The sequence below is a fragment of the Drosophila subpulchrella genome, chromosome 3R, assembly GCF_014743375.2.
Source record: "Drosophila subpulchrella strain 33 F10 #4 breed RU33 chromosome 3R, RU_Dsub_v1.1 Primary Assembly, whole genome shotgun sequence".
Classification (NCBI taxonomy): Eukaryota; Metazoa; Arthropoda; class Insecta; order Diptera; family Drosophilidae; genus Drosophila; species Drosophila subpulchrella.
This window is the reverse complement of record NC_050609.1, coordinates 18,567,472-18,587,229: the sequence shown is the minus strand read 5'-3', so window position 1 is coordinate 18,587,229 and position 19,758 is coordinate 18,567,472. Positions and strand designations below refer to the sequence as shown.

The 19,758-nt window shown below is 41.8% G+C and overlaps 2 protein-coding genes across 2 annotated transcripts; both read left to right on the top strand.

Moving 5' to 3' along the window:
• The first annotated feature begins 247 nt into the window (after window positions 1-247).
• Window positions 248-2,201, top strand: LOC119554211 (prolyl 4-hydroxylase subunit alpha-2-like). The gene is made up of 7 exons (XM_037865016.1): window positions 248-507; window positions 562-864; window positions 933-1,078; window positions 1,129-1,652; window positions 1,709-1,837; window positions 1,898-2,063; window positions 2,128-2,201. The coding sequence occupies exons 1-7, from the start codon at window positions 302-304 to the stop codon at window positions 2,199-2,201; spliced, it is 1,548 nt and encodes a 515-aa protein (XP_037720944.1). The 5' UTR covers window positions 248-301.
• Window positions 2,202-2,283: 82 nt separating this feature from the next.
• On the top strand, window positions 2,284-4,557 carry LOC119560384 (prolyl 4-hydroxylase subunit alpha-1-like). Its single transcript, XM_037873806.1, has 7 exons — window positions 2,284-2,508; window positions 2,564-2,866; window positions 2,918-3,111; window positions 3,164-3,687; window positions 3,757-3,891; window positions 3,945-4,110; window positions 4,177-4,557. Exons 1-7 carry the CDS (start codon window positions 2,294-2,296, stop codon window positions 4,260-4,262), a joined length of 1,623 nt encoding a protein of 540 aa, XP_037729734.1. The 5' UTR covers window positions 2,284-2,293; the 3' UTR covers window positions 4,263-4,557.
• Window positions 4,558-19,758: the final 15,201 nt, after the last annotated feature.

Below are 19,758 nucleotides of genomic sequence, written 5' to 3'. Positions count from 1 at the left end.
CTTGACAGTTATGAAGCAATGGATACGCGAATGAAAACAAATCTTTACGAGGCCTTGTCTGAACCCCGCTTCTCCAATGAATGATCCATAATTCTGGAATGTTTTTCAGTTTCTTAGATCTTAAATGCTGATTTTATTCTTGCCATTATGCTGTACATTTTGGAAGTAAAAACTTCTCCTATTTTTGTTTTTTTTCTATTATTTTTTTGTAACTAAGTAGATCTTGCAGTGACAATCTTGATACAAATAAATTTTGATATATTGAACACATTTGTATTTAATAAAAAAGTCAAGGCTCCAAATGGAATGCAAATTGAAGACATTATTACGATGTATCCTGACCCTGCTGGGAACTTTTGCTCTAGTTCATGGAAATAGTCAACAACAAGCAAACCACGCCTTATCGGTGGCATCTATGCCTCTACTCCTAGATCTTGAGACGAAGTTAATAGACAACCTTGAAGACTATGCAAATGAACTGGAGCAGAAGTTGCAGATCTTTCGTAGGTGAGGGTTCCTCCAAGTACCGTATGTTGTATTCTTTAATGCTTTGTTCCTTAGTTACATTCCAGTTATGCGGACAGAGAATGAGAAGGCACGACTGGATGCTATGTCTTATCTGTCAAACCCCCTGAATGGTCTCTCTCTCATCCGAAGATTGCATCAGGATTGGTTCAAGTGGCAAGGCTATATGGATCAGCTAGTTGGCACTGTCCAAATGAGAAACTTTGATGGTTGGCGAAAAGATCTTCCCAAGAAAGCGGACCTTTCAGATGCCTGTGCTGCCATTGTCCGCATACAGATCACTTATGATCTCAAAGTTGAAGATATTATCAAGGGTAAACTCGATGGCAGACAATACAAGTGAGCATTTTAAATTATGCGATTTTAATATGTCTTATAAAATTTACATTTTTCACGAACTTTCTCAGTTCAAGCATGAGTTCTGCGGATATTTTCGCCATAGGTCATTATCTTGCCAAGGGAAAAGCAGAAGCAGAAGCTGTTCCATGGCTGCAGGAGGTAACCCAGGATGTAAGAGTCATGAAATTACTTGCGGAATGCCATATAAAACAAAGTTAGTGGTTTTTTTTATCTACCATACCAAATCTAATCAATACCGCCTAGAGCACTATACAAAGGCACTGGCTTTGCTGGAAAGTGGACTGAAGTTCGAGGCCTACAATGCTGATCTCCAACGACTCTGGAATAAAACTAAGAATCTGATTGAGATATACCAGAATAACACACTTTTAGATGTCAAAAAGCTTGAAGATCCCATGATAAAGGCATATACATTGGCTTGCAGGGGTTTGACGGAGGGCTCCACTAGACTCCACTGTTTCTACAACTTTAACACCACTCAATTTCTTCGACTTGCTCCACTCAGGGTTGAGGAAGTCGGATTACACCCTTATGTGGTCCTCTACCACGATGTGCTTACCCGAATGGAATCGGAAGAGCTAATGGAACTGGCTCTTTCTAGCTTAAAAGTCAGTGGTGTCTATCGAGTCCAAGGATTAGCCTTCAAGCGTATGAGGACTGTTAAAGCTCGTTGGGTAGGGAAGGAAACGAACGATATGACCAGACGAGTTACACGGCGAATACGTGATATGACGGGTCTGGATTTAACAACTTCAGAATTCTTTCAGGTCGGATTTTGATAAAGTGTAAAAACTATTTAGAAACTAATCTAATTTAGTTACAGATCATCAACTATGGCATAGGTGGCCACTATAACATGCACAAGGACTACTTTGACTTTACAAGTATCAATAATATCAAGAAAAGCAAGATCGATAAACTAGGAAACCGCATTGCCACTGTTCTGTTCTACGTGAGATTGGTTTGAAATTGTAGACATTTCGGAAAATTTCATATTCTTTCTTATCCTTAGCTATTCGATGTAGAACAGGGTGGAGCCACTGTCTTTCCCAAGTCAGGATACACCATTTATCCTCGAGCTGGCACCGCCCTCTTCTGGTACAACCTTCATACGGATGGAATCGGTGATCCTTCGACTTTACATGCCGCCTGCCCTGTAATTGTGGGCTCCAAATGGGGTAAGACCTGTTTAATTTCCTTATTCTAAGTTAACTTTAATTTTAATATCAATTTTTCTGCCAGTTATGACCGAGTGGATTCGCGAATTGGGTCAGTTATTTGTTAAGCCCTGCTTAGAACCATCATCTGAACAATAAAATTTAAGAAAAGACTTTGCTGTAGTTTTGATTGAATCTGAAGTAGGCCTGAATAAATGTCAGTTTACAAACTTAAATAATAACGATAATACATGGCTTTAAAGAATAAAATATGGGGGCGTTTACCAGGATACCTCCTGGCCACGCTGATCCTTAGCACTGTGGTTCTTGGAAAGAGTCCAGTAGAGAAGAGTCACTCCCTGTCACTGGTGTCAATGGTGCCACTTCTGGAACTAGAAAGGAAACTGATTGATAACCTCGTTAACTATACGGAGGTCCTAGAGGAGAAACTACAGACTGTTCGCAGGTGAATTTCGGCTATCCTGAAGAAAATGTACCTTCTGTTAAACCCCTATCCTTAGTCAAATTCCACTGATGCGTTCTGAAAACGAAAAGGGAAAGCTGGATGCCATATCATATCTGTCCAATCCTCTGAATAGTTTTTCACTCATCCGGCGACTGCATCAGGATTGGTTACAATGGCGCAAGTTCATGGAACAACCTGTGGGAGTCTCCCAAATGCGAAATATAGACACATGGCTGGATGAACTTCCCACGAAAATGGATCTATGGGAGGCATGCACTGGAGTAGTCCGCATTCAAAAAACCTACAACCTTGAAATCAGCGATTTTATCAAAGGGAAAATCAATGGCAAGCAGTATAAGTGTGTAGCACTACTAATATTTTATTACAAGTTTTCTAACACTCATTTAAGTTCTAGCATGAGTTGTAGCGACATTTTTGCAGTGGGCCATCATCTTGCAAAGGAAAATAGATCAGCGGAAGCTGTTCAATGGCTTCAGGAGATTCCTAACCGTCTCCAGGAGGAACTTTTGGTAGTCCCAAAGCATCTGACTATCGAGGAAGTCGAGGTTCTAAAATTACTCGCCGAGACCCACTTGAAAGAAGGTTAGTTGTTGTTTTTATATAATTTATACAAAATCTAAACACAGTTACAAAGAACACTATACACAAGCCTTGGATTTGCTGGATAACGGTCTAAAGATCAAGCCGCAGGATGCTACTTTTCTGCGACTTCGTAAGAAAACAAAGGACCTTTTAAAAAAGCCACCAGTACCTATACCTGAAAAAACAAAGAAAAAGGAAGTTCCAGTCAGAGATACTTATAAATTAAGTTGCGGGGGCATGATTAAGAAACCATCTAAGCTGCATTGCTTCTACAATTTCACCACCACTTCATTTCTTCGGTTAGCACCTCTAAAAACAGAGCAAATTGGATTGAATCCTTATATAGTGCTCTACCACGAAGTTCTCTCCGCTCGGGAAATATCAATGTTAATAGACAAGGCAGCTCGAAATATGAAAATCGCCACAACCCGTACTGCTTACCCTAACAATAAAAACAGGGGGAGGACAGCGAAGGCCTATTGGTTTAATAAGGAGAATAATAAGCTAGCAAGGCGTATTACTAGGAGGATTCAAGATATGACTGGTTTTGACTTGACCGATTCGGAAGAACTCCAGGTGAAGCTAATAGCTATAATAAAATCGGGAATATCTTCAAATATTAAATATTATATTTTTGTATTGCAGGTTATCAACTACGGCATAGGTGGACACTATTTGACACACTCGGATTACTTTAACTTTGCATCTCCTAATTACACAAGAAAACATACTCGCCAGGGTGCCGCTTTGGGGGATCGTATGGCCACAGTGCTATTCTATGTGAGTGGATGTAGGAAGATGTATAAGAATTATAATTTTTCCATCCCTTTTAGCTGACTGACGTGGAACAGGGTGGAGCCACAGTCTTTGTAAACGTAGGATATTCCGTATATCCCCGGGCTGGGACAGCCATCTTCTGGTATAACTTGAATACGGATGGGAATGGAGATCCCCTCACCAGACATGCCGCCTGTCCCGTGATTGTGGGCTCTAAGTGGGGTGAGCACCGAGCCAGTGATTAACCTTAAATTAAATCGCCTCAACCCCAAACTTTCACCCCAACAGTGATGACCGAGTGGATACGCGAACGGCGGCAGATCTTTATCAGACCCTGCCTGCCCCGCTCCAAGGGAACCTCTCCAAAATCATAGACAAACAAATTTCCGGCATAATCACTCTGCACACTTAACAAAAAACCCTCGCAGCTCAGCTTAAATGCCTTTTTAAAATGCCAACACGGAAAAAATAAAGTGCTGAGTGGTTGATAGTCCCTGAAAGTCGAAAAGGGGGGCAAGGAAGGAGGGGCATCTGCTCCAGGACCAAGGTAAAACCAAAGGCCACCGCAGCCGCATTTTAGCATACTCCTAGGGAAGCTCCTTCCCCAATTCCGATCCTGATTCCTGGATTCTGTTGTTGGCGTCTAGTGTCTGACACCGCGTACGTGATGTGCAACTTAATGTTTCAATTAGAGGTGAAGTGGCGCCCGAGCAGGGGCCATCGTTATCGCTTCACTGCACTGCGAGAAACTGCTAACGAGACTTATTATTTAATAATTAGTTAAATATGCCTTTAATTAGGTATAAACTTTGAGGCATTTGTTTTAATATAAAACCTTTAACTTAATGGTTTGGTCCTTGGTCCATGGTCCTTTATCTATAAATGAGCTGAAAAATTGTAGTTCTCCTGTGAATATAAATAAAATTCCAGCAAATCGAAACAAATTTAATCGTTTTTATTGGTACCATAACTAATTTTACAATTAACAATTTCTAATTAGATAATATTTTTGCAAGTGTTACTTTATTTTTGCATGTGTACTTGGGTGTGTTTGCCTAGCTGGGATACGAGTATCTCTATCAGTCTGTGCACTTATCTGCTTTTAAAAACTTTTAATAATGAACTCTCGCCCACCGCCAAGCGACGTGTTGGTGTCAGACCTTTGGCCCCCGACCCCTGACCCCGGGCTCCCCAACCCAGCTGACTCGGCAGTTTTGTTAGTTAAACCCACGTAGCCCACTCCAAAACACACCTTTTGTTTGAGTTATTTGCATGTAAGTTAGTTACTATATAAATTAAGGTTTAATATTGAGAAAATACAACAGAATTGCGGGAGATTCCCCCAATATCTTTAACAAAATCTTATGAGGGGGTTGCTCTGCTTGGCCGTCGAACACCTTTTAATAAAGCGCAATGTCAATAAATAAGAATTGCCGACATATGCGAAAAAGTGCTGCTGACTATCAAGTGGCCAAACGCAGACCCATCCAGCCTGCCGAAGTCCCAGTGTCCTGTACAGGAAATCAAGGATGATAAAGGATCAAGCCCCGAACCCAAGACAGTCGCACATATCCCGCACAGCCTCAAAGGAGTTGTACCTAAAACGAATTTCGATTTGATTGTGTGCACTTTATGGTGTGTCCTCGGCCCAAGCAACCTCCTCTTTGCCACAGAGATGATTACATATGCGCAGACCAATAATTTTGCCCACAGCCAAAAGAGTAAAAAATCGCATCTAACAAGGTTAAGAAATGTTCCGAGGCAGAGAGCATTGATTGTATAAATCTAGTAAAATGTTTTATATGCGCACCGAAGATGAATGTGTGGGTTGTGGGGGCGGAAAAAGGGTTGGCCGCCCACATTTTGTGGTCAATGAAGGAAATATGATTTGGATTTTGTTACTTTGATTACACACATTACATGCGAAAAATGAAAAAGTAGCAGAACACAACCCAGACAGACGGACCAAAGGGGTCAGGGCCGAGCAACGTGTGTTAAATTTCAAGTTGCGGTCTGCCGTCGTAAAGCATTTGATGGGTTCCCCAGTCTTCGCGCAGGAAATTGAGTTTTTCGAGCAGCTGGCCGGCTAGAAAAATATATATATCGCTAGAGAAAGAAATGCCTCACTCAGGGTCAGCTCGGGCAAATCGATAAGTTGCGTCGGGCTGATTTAAATTTAAATCTAGATATGCCACCGATCAACCGATCAATCGATGGACCCGCCTTTCAACACCTTCATCGGCAAGGTGAGCTGTCTATTTATACCTGAACAAGTCACCGAAAAACGAGACGTTGCCCCCGCTCTTCACTGTGGGGAAAATGGTATGCTTTAATTGTAAAAATAAATATTAAGCTATTAACAGGAGTTTTTTTATATCAATGGACTTAGCAAAAAATATGAAATTAATGATATCTAACGAGATACCAAATAAAACTCCAAACGTAGTGTTAAAAATCTTAAGATATCCTTCATTCGATCATTCTAAATCTTAAAATGTCAAATTTTTCGGGGACTTTACTTTTTAAATGTTTAAAGATCAAGATAAAATGTTTAAAACATTACGTTTCTAGGTTTAAATAAATCCTTTCAAGCATAGAAATATTTCTTAAGATTGTTAGCTCAACTTAGTTTTGATACATGCTTTAACAAATTTTCATAATGTTTTCTTAAGGGGAATAAATATATATTGAGACATGAATAGGTTTAGTTTTTCAACTCTCCTTACTATAAAAATATTTTTTAAGATTTCTACAAATTTTCCGAGTGTCTTGAACATGGTATTTCTTTCTCCCACCCGTATAATTGACATTTTTTTGGGTAGTGCAGACTGATCACCCGATTGGAGGTGGTGACAGGTGCCAAGGCAGAGCATCGGGTGCAGTGCACCGGCATCGATCTACTCGATACTCGAAGTACTCACTCGGCGCAATGTCGACTGCCAATTCGGGCACCGGGCATAAATTGATTAAATGCCAGTGGAGGGGCGACGGCTCACAATCAATTACGGCAGGACGAATTTGAATTTGACATGGGGCGAAGTGGATGTGGAGTGGAGTGATTGCATAATCTGCCGGACAGTTGCATTCAAATCGCAATGGCAATCGCAATCAGCCGGGGACATCCAGTGCCGTCCAGTCAGCCAGTGGAAATCAATGCCAAAGTTGATTTACGTGTGCGGACGTTCGTCAATTGTCCTCCGACGAGGCGAAACAGCACCGAAAATCCCCATATCGAAATGATTTGGCCAGGGCCCACATAGAACCGTACAGCCAATGACAAATGCAGCTAAACGAATTATGTCTAATGGCATTTCAGGTTGAAATGCGATTAAAATGCAATTTGAAATGCAAAACATTTCCCTCTCCGAGCGATTTGGTTACACTTTAAGAGTTCTCCTGTCTGCTGGCTGTCGGCCAAAAGTTCTGTTTCGGTTTCTGCCATTTTGCCCCGGCAAGTCCACAAATTGTGTTTTGTGTTCTGCGGTCTTGTCTGAGAGGCCCCTTCTTTTGGCACCTGGCTGACCATTAAGGGGCTGCGATAGATTGACTTCAAATGTTTTAGAAAATCTTAAATCGCGCAGCCAAAATTTATGTGGCCCCGTTGGACAATTAAAACTCCATTGCGGTGAGGACAATGAAGCCAACCAGCCAGGCAGTCAGTCAGTTAGTCGGGGAAATCTATTTTCTGCCTGCCAAGAAATTTCCCGCAGCAAGTCTCCCATTTCTTGGGTACCTTTTGTCACCTCAGACGATCCGACTTCTACTTCTTCCCCGAACGACAACGAAGCATAATTTATGCGCTGGCATTGGCCGGAGACTCGGGAAAATAAATGGGAATGGTACTGTGGGACAGTGGGCTGCTGAGATGGTAATGGAGTTGGTCTCCGATGCACAACCTGGCCAGCGAACACATTGCTAGACAAGCGAACATGACAGCGGCTATGTCGTCTGGGCCCTCTTTGTTCTGCGGTGGAATTTCACGTGGAAAAAGCGCAGCCAGCAAACGTAAAAATTATTTTAATTAAGGCAGCAGCAAAAGGGATAATGTTGATGGGAAGTCGAATATCAAGTGCCCTTATGTATACAAAATTAAATTAAAGCTTACATTAAAACTCCCGCAAGCTAAAAATACATTTTCTAATTCCCTTGATATTAATTTTAAATTTATTTTTTACCATACATTAATAATTTTAAATAGAACTATCTAATTTAACATATTGGCTCTGTAAATTTTAAATATAATTTCTGTGTTTTTTAAGATGATCAGTTTCCTCAGGACAAAACCAATTCTTAGCACAATCCTACACATCAGTAAAAACAATTTGGTAAATATTTAACCTCTTTAACTTTTGTGCTTTGAGGTCAGCATTGACTCCTGCAATTTTAAGGATAGTTTTTTATACACAGAAAAATGTAGATAAATTAAAGTGACTTTCATAAGAAATCTGAAGTTCCCCTTTCCACTAAAGAGTATCAAAACGAAAGAGTTTCGCTGGCGGACAATGAACGAGGTGTCTTCGCCGGCGAAGAATCAAAAGCAGTTGCGATCGGGGGGCGGGAAAGTGGGATGGGGAAAGTGGAAAAGAAAGTCCCTGCTCGATTTGCGCTCTGCATTTGTCATGATCTGTTTGTTTTGATGTATGGCCACGTGATTAATTTAGCCAGATCGCGGAGTTTGTGGCTCCGTGTCGCGGGCCGTGATTTATTTCGCTCGATTTGCACTTTGTTAGCGAATCCCGGCCTGCCTGGGCTTATTTAAATTCATTTGCCCAAACTGCCAAGTAAGTGGCACCCGTACCCATCCTCCCTTCTTTTTTTCTTTCTCATCCGACATATTGATTACGCTTTTTATGGAGCCATCACCTGCCATCCCGCCGACAAGTAATTTGCATATCTATGGACTGCGGATACGGACTCCCCCGAATAGGTAAAATCAAATCAAGGCAAATGTTCGCCCGCAGATGCGACACCTCGCAAGTATCTTTGTATCTGAGTCTCCGTCTGTTTTCGGCATTTCTATCCGTATCCGTGCCGCAACAGCTGCACACACCTACACACAATTTGATTTTATGTTTGAACACGCAGCAACAATTTCATTGTTTGCAAAATAATTGCAAGCCTTCGCAGCAGCTGTGCCCGCAAATCCATCCACCTTCCCACCGCCCCCCGTTTGCCAAAAAAAAAGAGGGAAAAAAGAAAAGTGGGCGGCACTGGGAGAGTGGAAAAACAGGGATTTTCCCGGGCAAATTGCTGGCAAAAGTAGTCCCAAACAATTAGCACGGAAACAATGGATGAGCCAATATTTCGGTTTGGTTGATGGCCCTAAAAATGGATTATTGGCCAGTGGGCATAAATTCAGTTGCAGTTGCCTCCCCTCTATCTCTATCCCCCCGGAATTTCCCCGATGGAGGAGAGGATCCAGCACTCGATGCCGCAGCTTTCACCAACCGGAAGTCCACTCCATTTAATGCACGAATTTCGCGCCATTCCCGCTGGTCAGCTTTGGGAGCCAATGTGTGTGTTTTTGGAATGCATTTTGGAATGCCCTTTATTTTTTGGGTAAGAGAGAACATATCATTTTTTTAAAAAAGGTATACAAAATAATTTTAAAATAATACTGATATATTTGTATACGTTTCTTTGGAAAAAAAACTTTATTATCTGGGCTTGGAAATCATTTTTTCTTTCAATTGTTTCAAGTCCTTAAAATTCTTTAGCATTCTAATTTTGGATTTTGATATATTAAATATCAGATGTTTTAAGCCCGTAATAAAATTCAATAAAACTCAAATATATAGCCCAAATCTTTACAGATTTATGGTACTGCAAGAACTACCTTGAAAAGTGCCTAGTAAAGGGTATCCTTTTGTCCTTAAAACCCACCAACAATAGTGTTTTTTCCCCTTTATTTGAGAGTGGCCTCCGGAAAGGGGAGTGTCACAAAAAGGTACACCGCAAAATGCTGGAAGCAAAAGCAAAAAAATATTTGGCACTGGAAACGCTTCCGCTCTTTGGGGCTTCCAACTGCAAACAGAAACGCGAGTGGAGCCCAAACTTAGTTTCTGATTCAATTCGCCATCGAAAACTAAGCCAAAGTGCTGGCCCAATAGCGAGCATAATAGCCGAATACTTTTATGGCCCATCGGCCCTCAATAAAACCCGGCCACCTTAACAATTAAGCTTAATTTGAATAATCAAAAGCCAACAAACAAGAGGCAAAACTCCGGGCGCGTGCAATAAAAACTTTGCCAGCCATCGAACCTGACAATAAATTTTCGGGGCGAAACAAAAACAAGCGCAACTAATGAAAGAAAGTCCGTCCGGAAGGTTTTCAGAGGGGTTTTTAGGGGGTTTCCCAGGGAAAGGAGTGGTTGGTTTGTAAGAAACTTAATTGAAATAATTTCAGCAGGCGTTCCCCGGGAATCAAAGCTGCCAGGGGGTTGAAGTGGAAGAAGAGCCCAAAGTTTCACGACAAACTGAGCAATCAAAGGGAATCGCCAAAGGGGTGAAGACTTTTGGCTATATGAGTATGGGAATTACCTTTAATATTCGATAAACATCAATGGAGCACATGTAAATTCCTTCTTCAGATCTGTTTAAATCTGGTTCCCCGTTTCATTGCTTTCCAGATATTTAAGGGCAAACTTTGGCAGACAACTCCTTGGAGCCTTTGGCTATTTGTGTGCCAAACTTTGCCCGCTTTAAAGGAAGTACCTCCTCTCCATCTAAACAACATACCTCCATTCCACCTAAATAAAACGCGTCGAAGCGCATCTCGTGAGCTAACGAATCGCCTCGAGGCTACTGGGATAGGAGTTCTATTCGAGTATCTTCTGCAGCTCATTAGAATTCATTATAAATTTCCACAGAAGGCCACAGGAAAGGAAAATCCCATAAAAGTGGGGGAAATGCAGACAGATAAATAATAAACACCTGTTGGGAGTTTTGTTTTTAATGCTCTTATTTTTATAAGGAAAAAATTAGTAGTAGTTAGGGATGTATTAAAAATATTTAAGACACAATAAAAAAATGTCTACACTTAATAAAGCAGATGCAGATACCTTTTAATCATTTTTAACATTTAATTACTCTTAAATATGTAGATAGACATTTATTTACCATTAAAGTTTTTCAGAAAATAATAATATAAATTAAAATAGCAAAAATGACATAAATAAAGTTTGCCCCTATATTTCTAAGACTTTTCAGTTCTTGAAAATCAACTGTTCTCTAAATACTAAATATAAACTTAAAAAGACACAGTTCCAACAATTAAGCCTCTCTATTTCCATCACAAGCTTAAATTCCGGCTAAAATTAGTCGGCAGTGGGAGCAGGAAAAGGACTCGCATGGCTTATTTAACTTAAACGTAACTCAAACAGGAAAACACATATAAAAGAAGCCAGGGAAAAGGGGAGGAAGGCAGTGCCGAAAAAGTCTGTGGCAAAGTAAACGATTAAAATATGCACAACACGAGTAAACATATTTTCAAGAAGTAAATATCCTCGAGCGGGAAAAGGAAAAGCAGCAGTAGCAGCAGCAGAAGAAAAGCGAGCTCAGGAGCGCATGAAATGTATTTAAAATATGCCAAGTGGCAGACAGCCCCGCCCCCTTTCCTCTGCGCCCCTCAAGGACTCAGGACACAGGACACGTAGCTGCAGAGCGACGACAGCGAAATTGGGAAAGGAAGTCGGGGTTTTGGGGCAATATAGATGAAGGAAAAACGGAAGACGAAACCAAGAAACTGCACGTGGGCACAAAAGGCGCAAGGTAAATAAATATTGTAGCTAAAGATGCCAGGGGCGGCGGGAGAAGGGAGAAGGGGGTCCTGAAAGGGGCTCTTCTGCCCGCTAAGATACTTACAAGGATTAAAGAGTCACTCAAGTTAAATGCATTGAAAATGAACCAAAAGAAGCGTAAAAATGTTGCGCACTCTGACGGAGCTTGTTCGAAATATTGGAAGGGGAGAAGGTCCTGTAGGTGTACGAGCTGGGTCCTTCGCAGGAAAGTTCCCCCATCCGCCTCCTTGTGGCACTTTTAATTTTACTCACAGTTTATTCAATCTTCGGAGCTCGAATTTACAGAGGGTTTTCTCGGCACTTTCTCCGCATTTTCCCCGTCCTCTCCTGAGTGGCAGTTGTTGATTTAGCGGTGTTTAAATTGAGTCGTATTAGTTGGATTAAGGACGAGAGCTGCTTGAGGTTTGGTTTTATTTTGGGGAGTAGAACAGAGTTTAAGGAAAACTCTTGCTAAAGTGATAAACCAATTTAAAAGTAGGTATAGTAACAAATGTGGGTGATATGATATGGAAAACATTGTTTTTTTTATTGTTTGTAAAATATTTTTGAAGCTTTTCCAGCCCATGAGTAAATCAGGTTCAGTACTCTCCATTCGCGCCACAATTAATGGATTTTTATTGCCGTACATCATTCAAAATTTGTCAATAGATGGCCAGACCGCAGCCCATTTAATATATATAAAGGGAGCCCGCGATGGCATGGGATCCCCCACTCCCGTGGGGATACTCCCTATAGGTATTTTATTATTTATCAGCCGGGCACGATCGAGAGGAGAGCTCCACGGCCGCTGTTTTATATTATAAAGGCAATATTTCTGTGAGCGAAACAATAAAGTCGCGCTGTCATTGATTTATTTGTCTGCCTCCGCGTGGCAACAATAAACTGTGACTGTGCAGCGCGAAAACGCGAAATGCACTCGCACAATGCTGCACAATGGATGTAAGGCCACCTCAGCGGTGGTTCGAAAATGCAAAAATGGTCCCCCAAATTCCGGGGAAAGAGGTGTCGAGCCTCAAACATAATTCATTTCCGCTCATTGTCAGCGTGCGATTTTTTGCATTTACTGTTTTAAAATATATGAAAAAGCATCTCAAGTGCAAAAATCGCGGCCAATAAAATCGGGGGATAAGGCCCAGTGCATCCAGAGGACAATGCAGGTAAATTGAGTGTGGATTTTCTGGGCTTTGTCCGGCAAATTTGACGTCAGTAAAAAGTACTCCACGACTCATTGAACAATTTGCCAGATTCTGAACATTTTTTTGTATTCTTTATTTTATCCCCCTTGGACGACGTGTGGCACTAAGCTCCTTCGGGATGACATAATTAAATCCTTGCAGTAATTAAATTCCCCAAAAAAGAGTAAATAGAACCCTGCCAAAAACTACCTTAATTGCAGAGGCGATAAGCCAGGGACGCAATGCAAATTATTTTCAACATTTTCACATTTAATTGCAAAGCGGGGGGACCGAAAAGGACGACGACTCGGCACATTCATTAGGGCCAACCCACCGAGGGAAAGGGGGAGTATCTGGATGGTCAAGTGTCCTGGGCCCGTGTCCTTTATCCTTTATCCTGCGGACAGTGGAATGCGGATGCCCATACATGGCGTGCCAGCTGGAAATTAAGTTTTCGCCTTTCCTACCTTTCTCGCCATATGGGACCCGCTCTATTTCCACTCCGGACCGGAGTTGATAATCCAGCAAAATGCGCTTTTATTTGGAATAATAATGTTGCTGTCGACATCGGTCCGGGCTCATTAAACCCGAAAAACAAAAAAATAAAAAACCAAATGGGATTCGCATAAAAGTTGCCAAGTCCCAAAAAGGTTTGTCCACCGCAAAATTGCTGCTCGAGGTGTCAAAGTTCATTCCGTGGCTGGGAATTAATTCCTATGCCGCCCCATTGTTTAAATTTTCCAGCAAATTAAATCGGACATGTGGTTTGGGATGAGGGAAAAGGGGTTCTGGAATTTTTCAAGGCATATGCATATTTTTCGGAGGTGTGAATCCTTGGAATTCCTTTCGCTGGCGAGATGACAAACGCAGTCGCATAAATTCCCATGGAACCTCGGTTAACCAAAGGAGTCCCCAATAAATCTCTTGGGAAACGATTCCCAGCATTTTCTACACACACTTTTTGGCTTCTTAACTTTTCACTCCTTGGCAAGCACAAAATTCCTGCGGCATTTGCTCAAAATAATTTATCATTTTCCCGGGGGCGAAAACTACCTTTTTGTGGCTTAAAGTTTGTGCCAAAACTCTGTTTTATGGTCATTTCAAGTTTTTCGGTTAAATTGCCGAAATGCCAGCCCTGAATTTAACCCTTACCTGGGGGGTGGGGGTCGTGTAGGCCCGAATACCTCAACATTAAAATGCCATTAATGCATTTGCATTTCCCGCGGCACAGGCACAGGCACACCTCATTGAAAGCCCATTAAAGTGACTTATGGTCCAGCTCCTCTTTTGCGAGGGCGAAATGTAAAAATTGCATTAAAAGCGAGTGCAACGGGGGGCGGAATGGTGCCAAGTGGGCGTGGCAGGTGGGACTGCATTTGTCTTATCAGTCCGGTTCGGGCTATATTCCCGGTTTTCCCGGCCAACTGGCAAATGGCGATGGCGATGGCCACATTTGCCTGACCATAATGAGCGGCAATTACCGCATCTGCCGCAAATTTGCATTGCCCATTGCGAAAAATGTTGCCATGCGGGGGGTTAAAGGGGGCGGGGGTGTTGTGGGTGGTGCGAGTAAACATTGTGCAATCTTTTATCAACAGCCATAATAACAGGCATTGCAAATGCAAATGGAAACGCGAAAATGGAAAGTGCAGCAGGGAAAGGAGTTTTTTAATTGCGCCTACTTGAGCGTGAAACAGAAATGAAAATGGGAAAAGGTGACAGGGCAAAGGTTAACATTTGGGTGGAAAATGCATACAGTTGAGGGAAGTTGTACGAAGAAAAAATATATATTATCATCAAAGTTTTTTATAATAAAATAAAGTTACTGATAAAAATAAATTTACATTTTCCACTGAAGAAACTCTATTTTTTAGGTGTCAGTGTATAAAAAAATATATTTAAATATCCAAAAGATTTGCTCTTAATTTAAAAATTCTTAAATTATAAAGCCACCCAGCCATGAGTCATCTCTTTATCTGGCAACCCATTTTAATACGTTTATCAATTTGCTTAAGTTTCACTAGTCCCTCCTCTGCTTTCTCTGGCCTTCCGGACACTTTCACTTTGTTGCCAGCCCGAAACGGAAACGGAAACATCTGCCAGAGTCCACTTCCAGGTCCAGACCAGCCCCATCTCTACAAAATCCCAATCCCAAGTAGTGCGGCACAAGTTTAGAGCTAAACAAACTCGAGAACTGTGAAACTGAAACTCAATTTTTCGCACAACAATGCGCTCATAATTACTACAGTCAGTCGGTTGATCGGGGAAGGGGTTTCTGGACTCAGGACTCGGGACTCGGGACACGGGATACAGATGAAGACAGAGCTTGGCCTCAAATCAAATCAGAAACTTTAAATCTTCGCCGGACTGGCTTCCATCTGCCATCTCGGTCTGCATCTCCTCCTAATACACGGGCTCATTCAATCGTCAGTTCCAGCAATTACACGCATTTTGCGCAATTTAAACCAAATGCTAACGACAGCCAACAACCGACAACCAACAACCAGCAAACGACAGGCGGGCGACTTGTGACAACCTTTGCTGCACCTTGGACAGGGCGAAATTTCGGGGTTCGGCATTCGGGACTCGGCCAGCGGGGTCAGGAGGCTGGGCACTGGTCCGGGGTCAGAGGTCAGGCGGGGCAGCCAGGCGTTTGATGAACAACGAGCTAGAGATGTTTAGAAAACTCTGCGACAGCTGAGATACCCATTAGTCAGTTACTTTGATTTAAGAACGGAATCGATAGAGCACCGGAACTATTCCAAACTTTATAAAATAGAAAGATCTGTTAATAAGGAGACCGAAGAAAATTCCTTGTGCTTTTATTTCATTAATTTATGAGTCTAAAGGTATGCAACAAAATATATAAAGTTTTTATGGCATAACTTTAGGCACCTTTATACTTATACAGAATTCTTTCATTTCTTATAACAGTTTTGCATTATTAAAACAAGTTAAAACAAATAACTGTTTTCAAAATATTTTCTAGGAGAATCCCAAGATCAATGTATAGAAATCCTTTCCTTAAATGAGTTTCCATAACTTAATGTTCATTTTATTACTTCCTAGTTCTCTTCAGAAACTATATACCCTCACTCTCCCCAAGTAAAGGGTATAAAAAGTAGCATACTGTAAATCAAAAAGTAACTTGCCTGCCATACGGATGTCATCCGTTGCAGATCGTTCGAGCGCAAAATTTAACAATGACACAAACGCACACAAAGTTTGCTGTGGGCGGTGTTTAGTTGGGCTGTGGGTGGGGCTTTCCACATGCCACATGCTCACCACCAGCACCACCCCTTTACCCTCCCCTCCCCCTCCCCCGCATCACACCCCGTACAAGATAATACCTAAACACACCTAAAAACCTACAGACAACGGGCCTTGGCTTTCGGCCTTTTGGCAGCAACATGTTTGCCATAGGGGCAGCTTTTGGAGAGCGAGTTGCTCATGCAGAAGCTGTCATGTCCAGCACTCGTGAAAAGCCGGCAAGAGGGGGTTACGAGGGGGATTTTCAGGGGGTTTTCCAGGGGATATGTACCATAGAAGGCAACACTTAAAAGTCACACGGGCGTGGCAAGTTAAATGAAATGCACAATTGATGTGGCCATTGTGCGTCTCCGCTCGCATTGTGTAGGTGGTGTGGATGGTCCTTCGGTCCTGAAAGGTCCTGCAACTGACAGGATGTGCGTGTAGGCCAGAACGCAGCCATATGGATGCCGAAAGGAAATGGCCTAAGAATACCTGCCCCAGATGATGACTGCCTGCCTGGGGGTTTCACTCTTTCCGAATATCACAACAAAAACCGAAGGAGTTGAGAACCAGAACAACAGCTGTCGTTTTCCTTAACCCTTGGTCGCCGTCACCGAATGTCACTACTCCTGGGGTGACAGCGGGTTAAGGGGCAGGAAACGTGGCAGCAAGCAAAGTGTAAAAAATTTCAATCAATAACCGTAACGATAACATTGTCAGCGGAAACAGCATTCCAAAATGAAGAAGAAAGTTACTAGAAAAGTACGAATTTTATTTACACTTCTACTAGGAATTTTAAGTTTATATCAAGAAAACAATTCTAAAAAAATTGTGGAACATGCGTATATTAATAAAATAGTCAGTGAGATACCGAATTACTGGGATTTTAAAATTACTAACAAAGGTCTCTAAAAATAATCAATAAACAAGCGACTTCTCTCAAAATGAATACTTCTAGAAGACTTGATGTATTAGATACCTTTATTAAAAATAGGTGTTAGTTAATAAAACCTTAAATATATTGATATGTGATATTGGTTCAAATTTATAACTCCTTTAAGTAAAGATAAAGTCTCTCGTGTTACTTCTCAAGACCTTCCACATAGTTAAACCACCCGACTAGATCCACAAACGTCTCCAACTTCGTGCAACTCTTTTGGCGTACATTTGCAATAAATTCTGCCGCCTGTTGACAAGCCGCAAAGTACGCTTTAAAACGGCTAAACCCGTGTCTCCTGCAGCCCGAGGACGAAAAGGACGAAGGGGCTGGACGGTTCAAAGGGTGCTCGCTGGCAAACGCGATTTTTATCGCAATTCAATAGAGTTTCCGTTACATTACGCCGCTGTCCTTTGTCTCCGGCGAAACTGCGGAACTAACAGCGCCACATTTTGTATCCCTGCGACGTGTCAACGTGTATTGCTTCCGCTCGGATCCTGTTTACCGGCTCCTTCCTCCCAAAAAAAAGCAGAAAAACGTATCCTTATTGCTTTGAAAATGGGTGGGACCATGTGGATGCTCCATGTGCACCTTGTGCCAAAGGACAAGACACGCCGGGAATGTTATTGAAATTTTATATTGTCTGCGATTTTTCTTTTTGCCGGTGGATTTACATTTTGTGACAGCTGATTTATGGCCCTGCCTTGACGTGGAATCCTTAAAGAGCTTATCAAAGGATGAGCACGGGTAATTAGCTGAAAAATGGTTAATGTCCTATGCTACAAGCTTTTGAAGTTAGGAATATCTCATTACCAATTATTTTTATTGTCTCGTAAATTTTTAGTAAAGGTGTCAAAAAGTATGCTTTAAAAAAGTACTTCTTCGGAATGAATCCAGCTGATATTTTGTTGCATACTTTTAAGCACGTTATAACATTAGTGATTCTACAACTTTAGCATTACCCCTGATATATTCTCAAAATATTTCCCCAACTTATGGAAAGATTAACCTGTGCTTTTTAAAGAGCTCTTCAAAGGCTGTACAAGGAATAATTAGCCAGCCGCAAATGGGGTTCGTTAGAGCCCCCTTCTTAAGCATACAGAACCAAGAAAGGGGTTGCCTGGATAAACTTTGTGCCTTCTTCTTTTATTTTTGTTTCAGCTTGGGGAAATTGAATTAACTTGCTCAGCCTCCCGCTGAAATGTCAATCCAAGGAGCCAAAGTGAAGTCACCTTGAGGAGAGGCTCATTAGGATTCCGTTTCTGGCGGCGAAGTTATCTGCGCTTGTTTACCTTGAAATTAAAAATGCAAAGATTCCTTCCAAGGAGAAATCCGCTTCTGCAGCAGCGGGCCAGCTGAATTATTTATGGCACTTGCTGCGGAGTCGAACAGAAACAGATTACAAGATTAAATTATTGTAACAAGAGCATTACGCAACTACTTTGCATAATTCACCGCAGAAAAGAAGGAAGGACGCAGGCGAAAGGCGCAGAAATAAAAACATTCATCTTGGCTAAAAAGTCGGGACCTCTTGGCTGTGCTAAAACATGTATACAATAGGTATGCCATCCCTGATCCCCCGCTTTTCGTAGGTGACAGTCGAGGTCCCACGAGGCGAATACGTAACTTGTGCAGTGTTTACAACAATTTGTCACTTTTGCCCGAGACGGAAAAGGGGGAATCGCAGACTGCAGGCCAGACTCCTCGGTAGGAATGCCTAATTTGCATTTTAATTTAATTTTTTCCATACCGCGAAATGTCAACAGACAGGAGACTCCTTCAGTTGAGTCACTTGCAGACATTTTCCACCCCTCCAAGGAGTTTTCCTTCGCGCCCTTGTTTGTCTTTCTCGGTTTTTCTTGGCGCACTTTTAATTGAGCCCTGCATATGCATGAGACCCGGGCAACTCAATTAAAGTGAATTCGGATGCTTTGAACTTCAACTCTTGAACTTTCCTTGGAATCAGCGAAAATCAATGCCCAGCTTTCATCGATTGTCGCGACCATAAAACAGGGGGTAATAAAATAAAAAGCGTGGTTGTAATCCACACCGACATCTACCCCTGGTTGTAAATTCAGCGGAAATTGTCGGGGCCAACCAATCGTGCAACCGTTATTACCTGTTGACCTCCACCCTTCGGACTCATTGTGTCCTGGCCACTCGGCCACTTGGATTGCATTGCGCTTCCGTCTGGGTCACGGCTCATAATTCTTTGAATTTATGAAGTGTAACAGGAGCGGAGTCTGTCTGGCTTTTTGCACAAAACGCGGTTTGGAATCGGAAAAGAAGGGGTCTTTAAGGGGTTAAGCTTTGCATAACCAGAGGTGGATATAGACTTCCTGCTGAGAGTGGCTTAACTCATCGAAGTGCCATAGGTTTTCGCATACCTATTCGTTGACTTAAAGTGCTGTACCATTTTTGTAAAAACGATTGATATTACCCATTATAAAAAGATTTAAGTTTAAAAATCGAACACCTTAAAAAGTTTTTCTCTTGCTCTAAGAGTTAAAGAAGTAATAGACATTTCATTTGCTTTCCCCGAAAATCTAGAAAAACAGGTTACATTTAAAAATGTCTCCTAAAAGTGTGTTGAAATGCGTTTAAAGCTGGTGGAACTTTGGATAAAAGTTTATTTTTAGCATGATATTCATCCCATACCATCCTCCTCCTTAAAGCTCCTTTATTATGCTACCTACCTTTCCGTTAT

Bases quoted from the DNA above. Each gene is read 5' to 3' on its own strand.
- LOC119554211 (XM_037865016.1), top strand. From the start codon at position 302: ATGGAATGCAAATTGAAGACATTATTACGATGTATCCTGACCCTGCTG. The intron at 508-561 runs GTGAGGGTTCCT...TTTGTTCCTTAG, and splicing joins AAGTTGCAGATCTTTCGTAG to TTACATTCCAGTTATGCGGA. The intron at 1,653-1,708 runs GTCGGATTTTGA...ATTTAGTTACAG, and splicing joins CAACTTCAGAATTCTTTCAG to ATCATCAACTATGGCATAGG.
- LOC119560384 (XM_037873806.1), top strand. From the start codon at position 2,294: ATGGCTTTAAAGAATAAAATATGGGGGCGTTTACCAGGATACCTCCTG. The intron at 2,509-2,563 runs GTGAATTTCGGC...CCCTATCCTTAG, and splicing joins AAACTACAGACTGTTCGCAG to TCAAATTCCACTGATGCGTT. The intron at 3,688-3,756 runs GTGAAGCTAATA...TTTGTATTGCAG, and splicing joins CCGATTCGGAAGAACTCCAG to GTTATCAACTACGGCATAGG.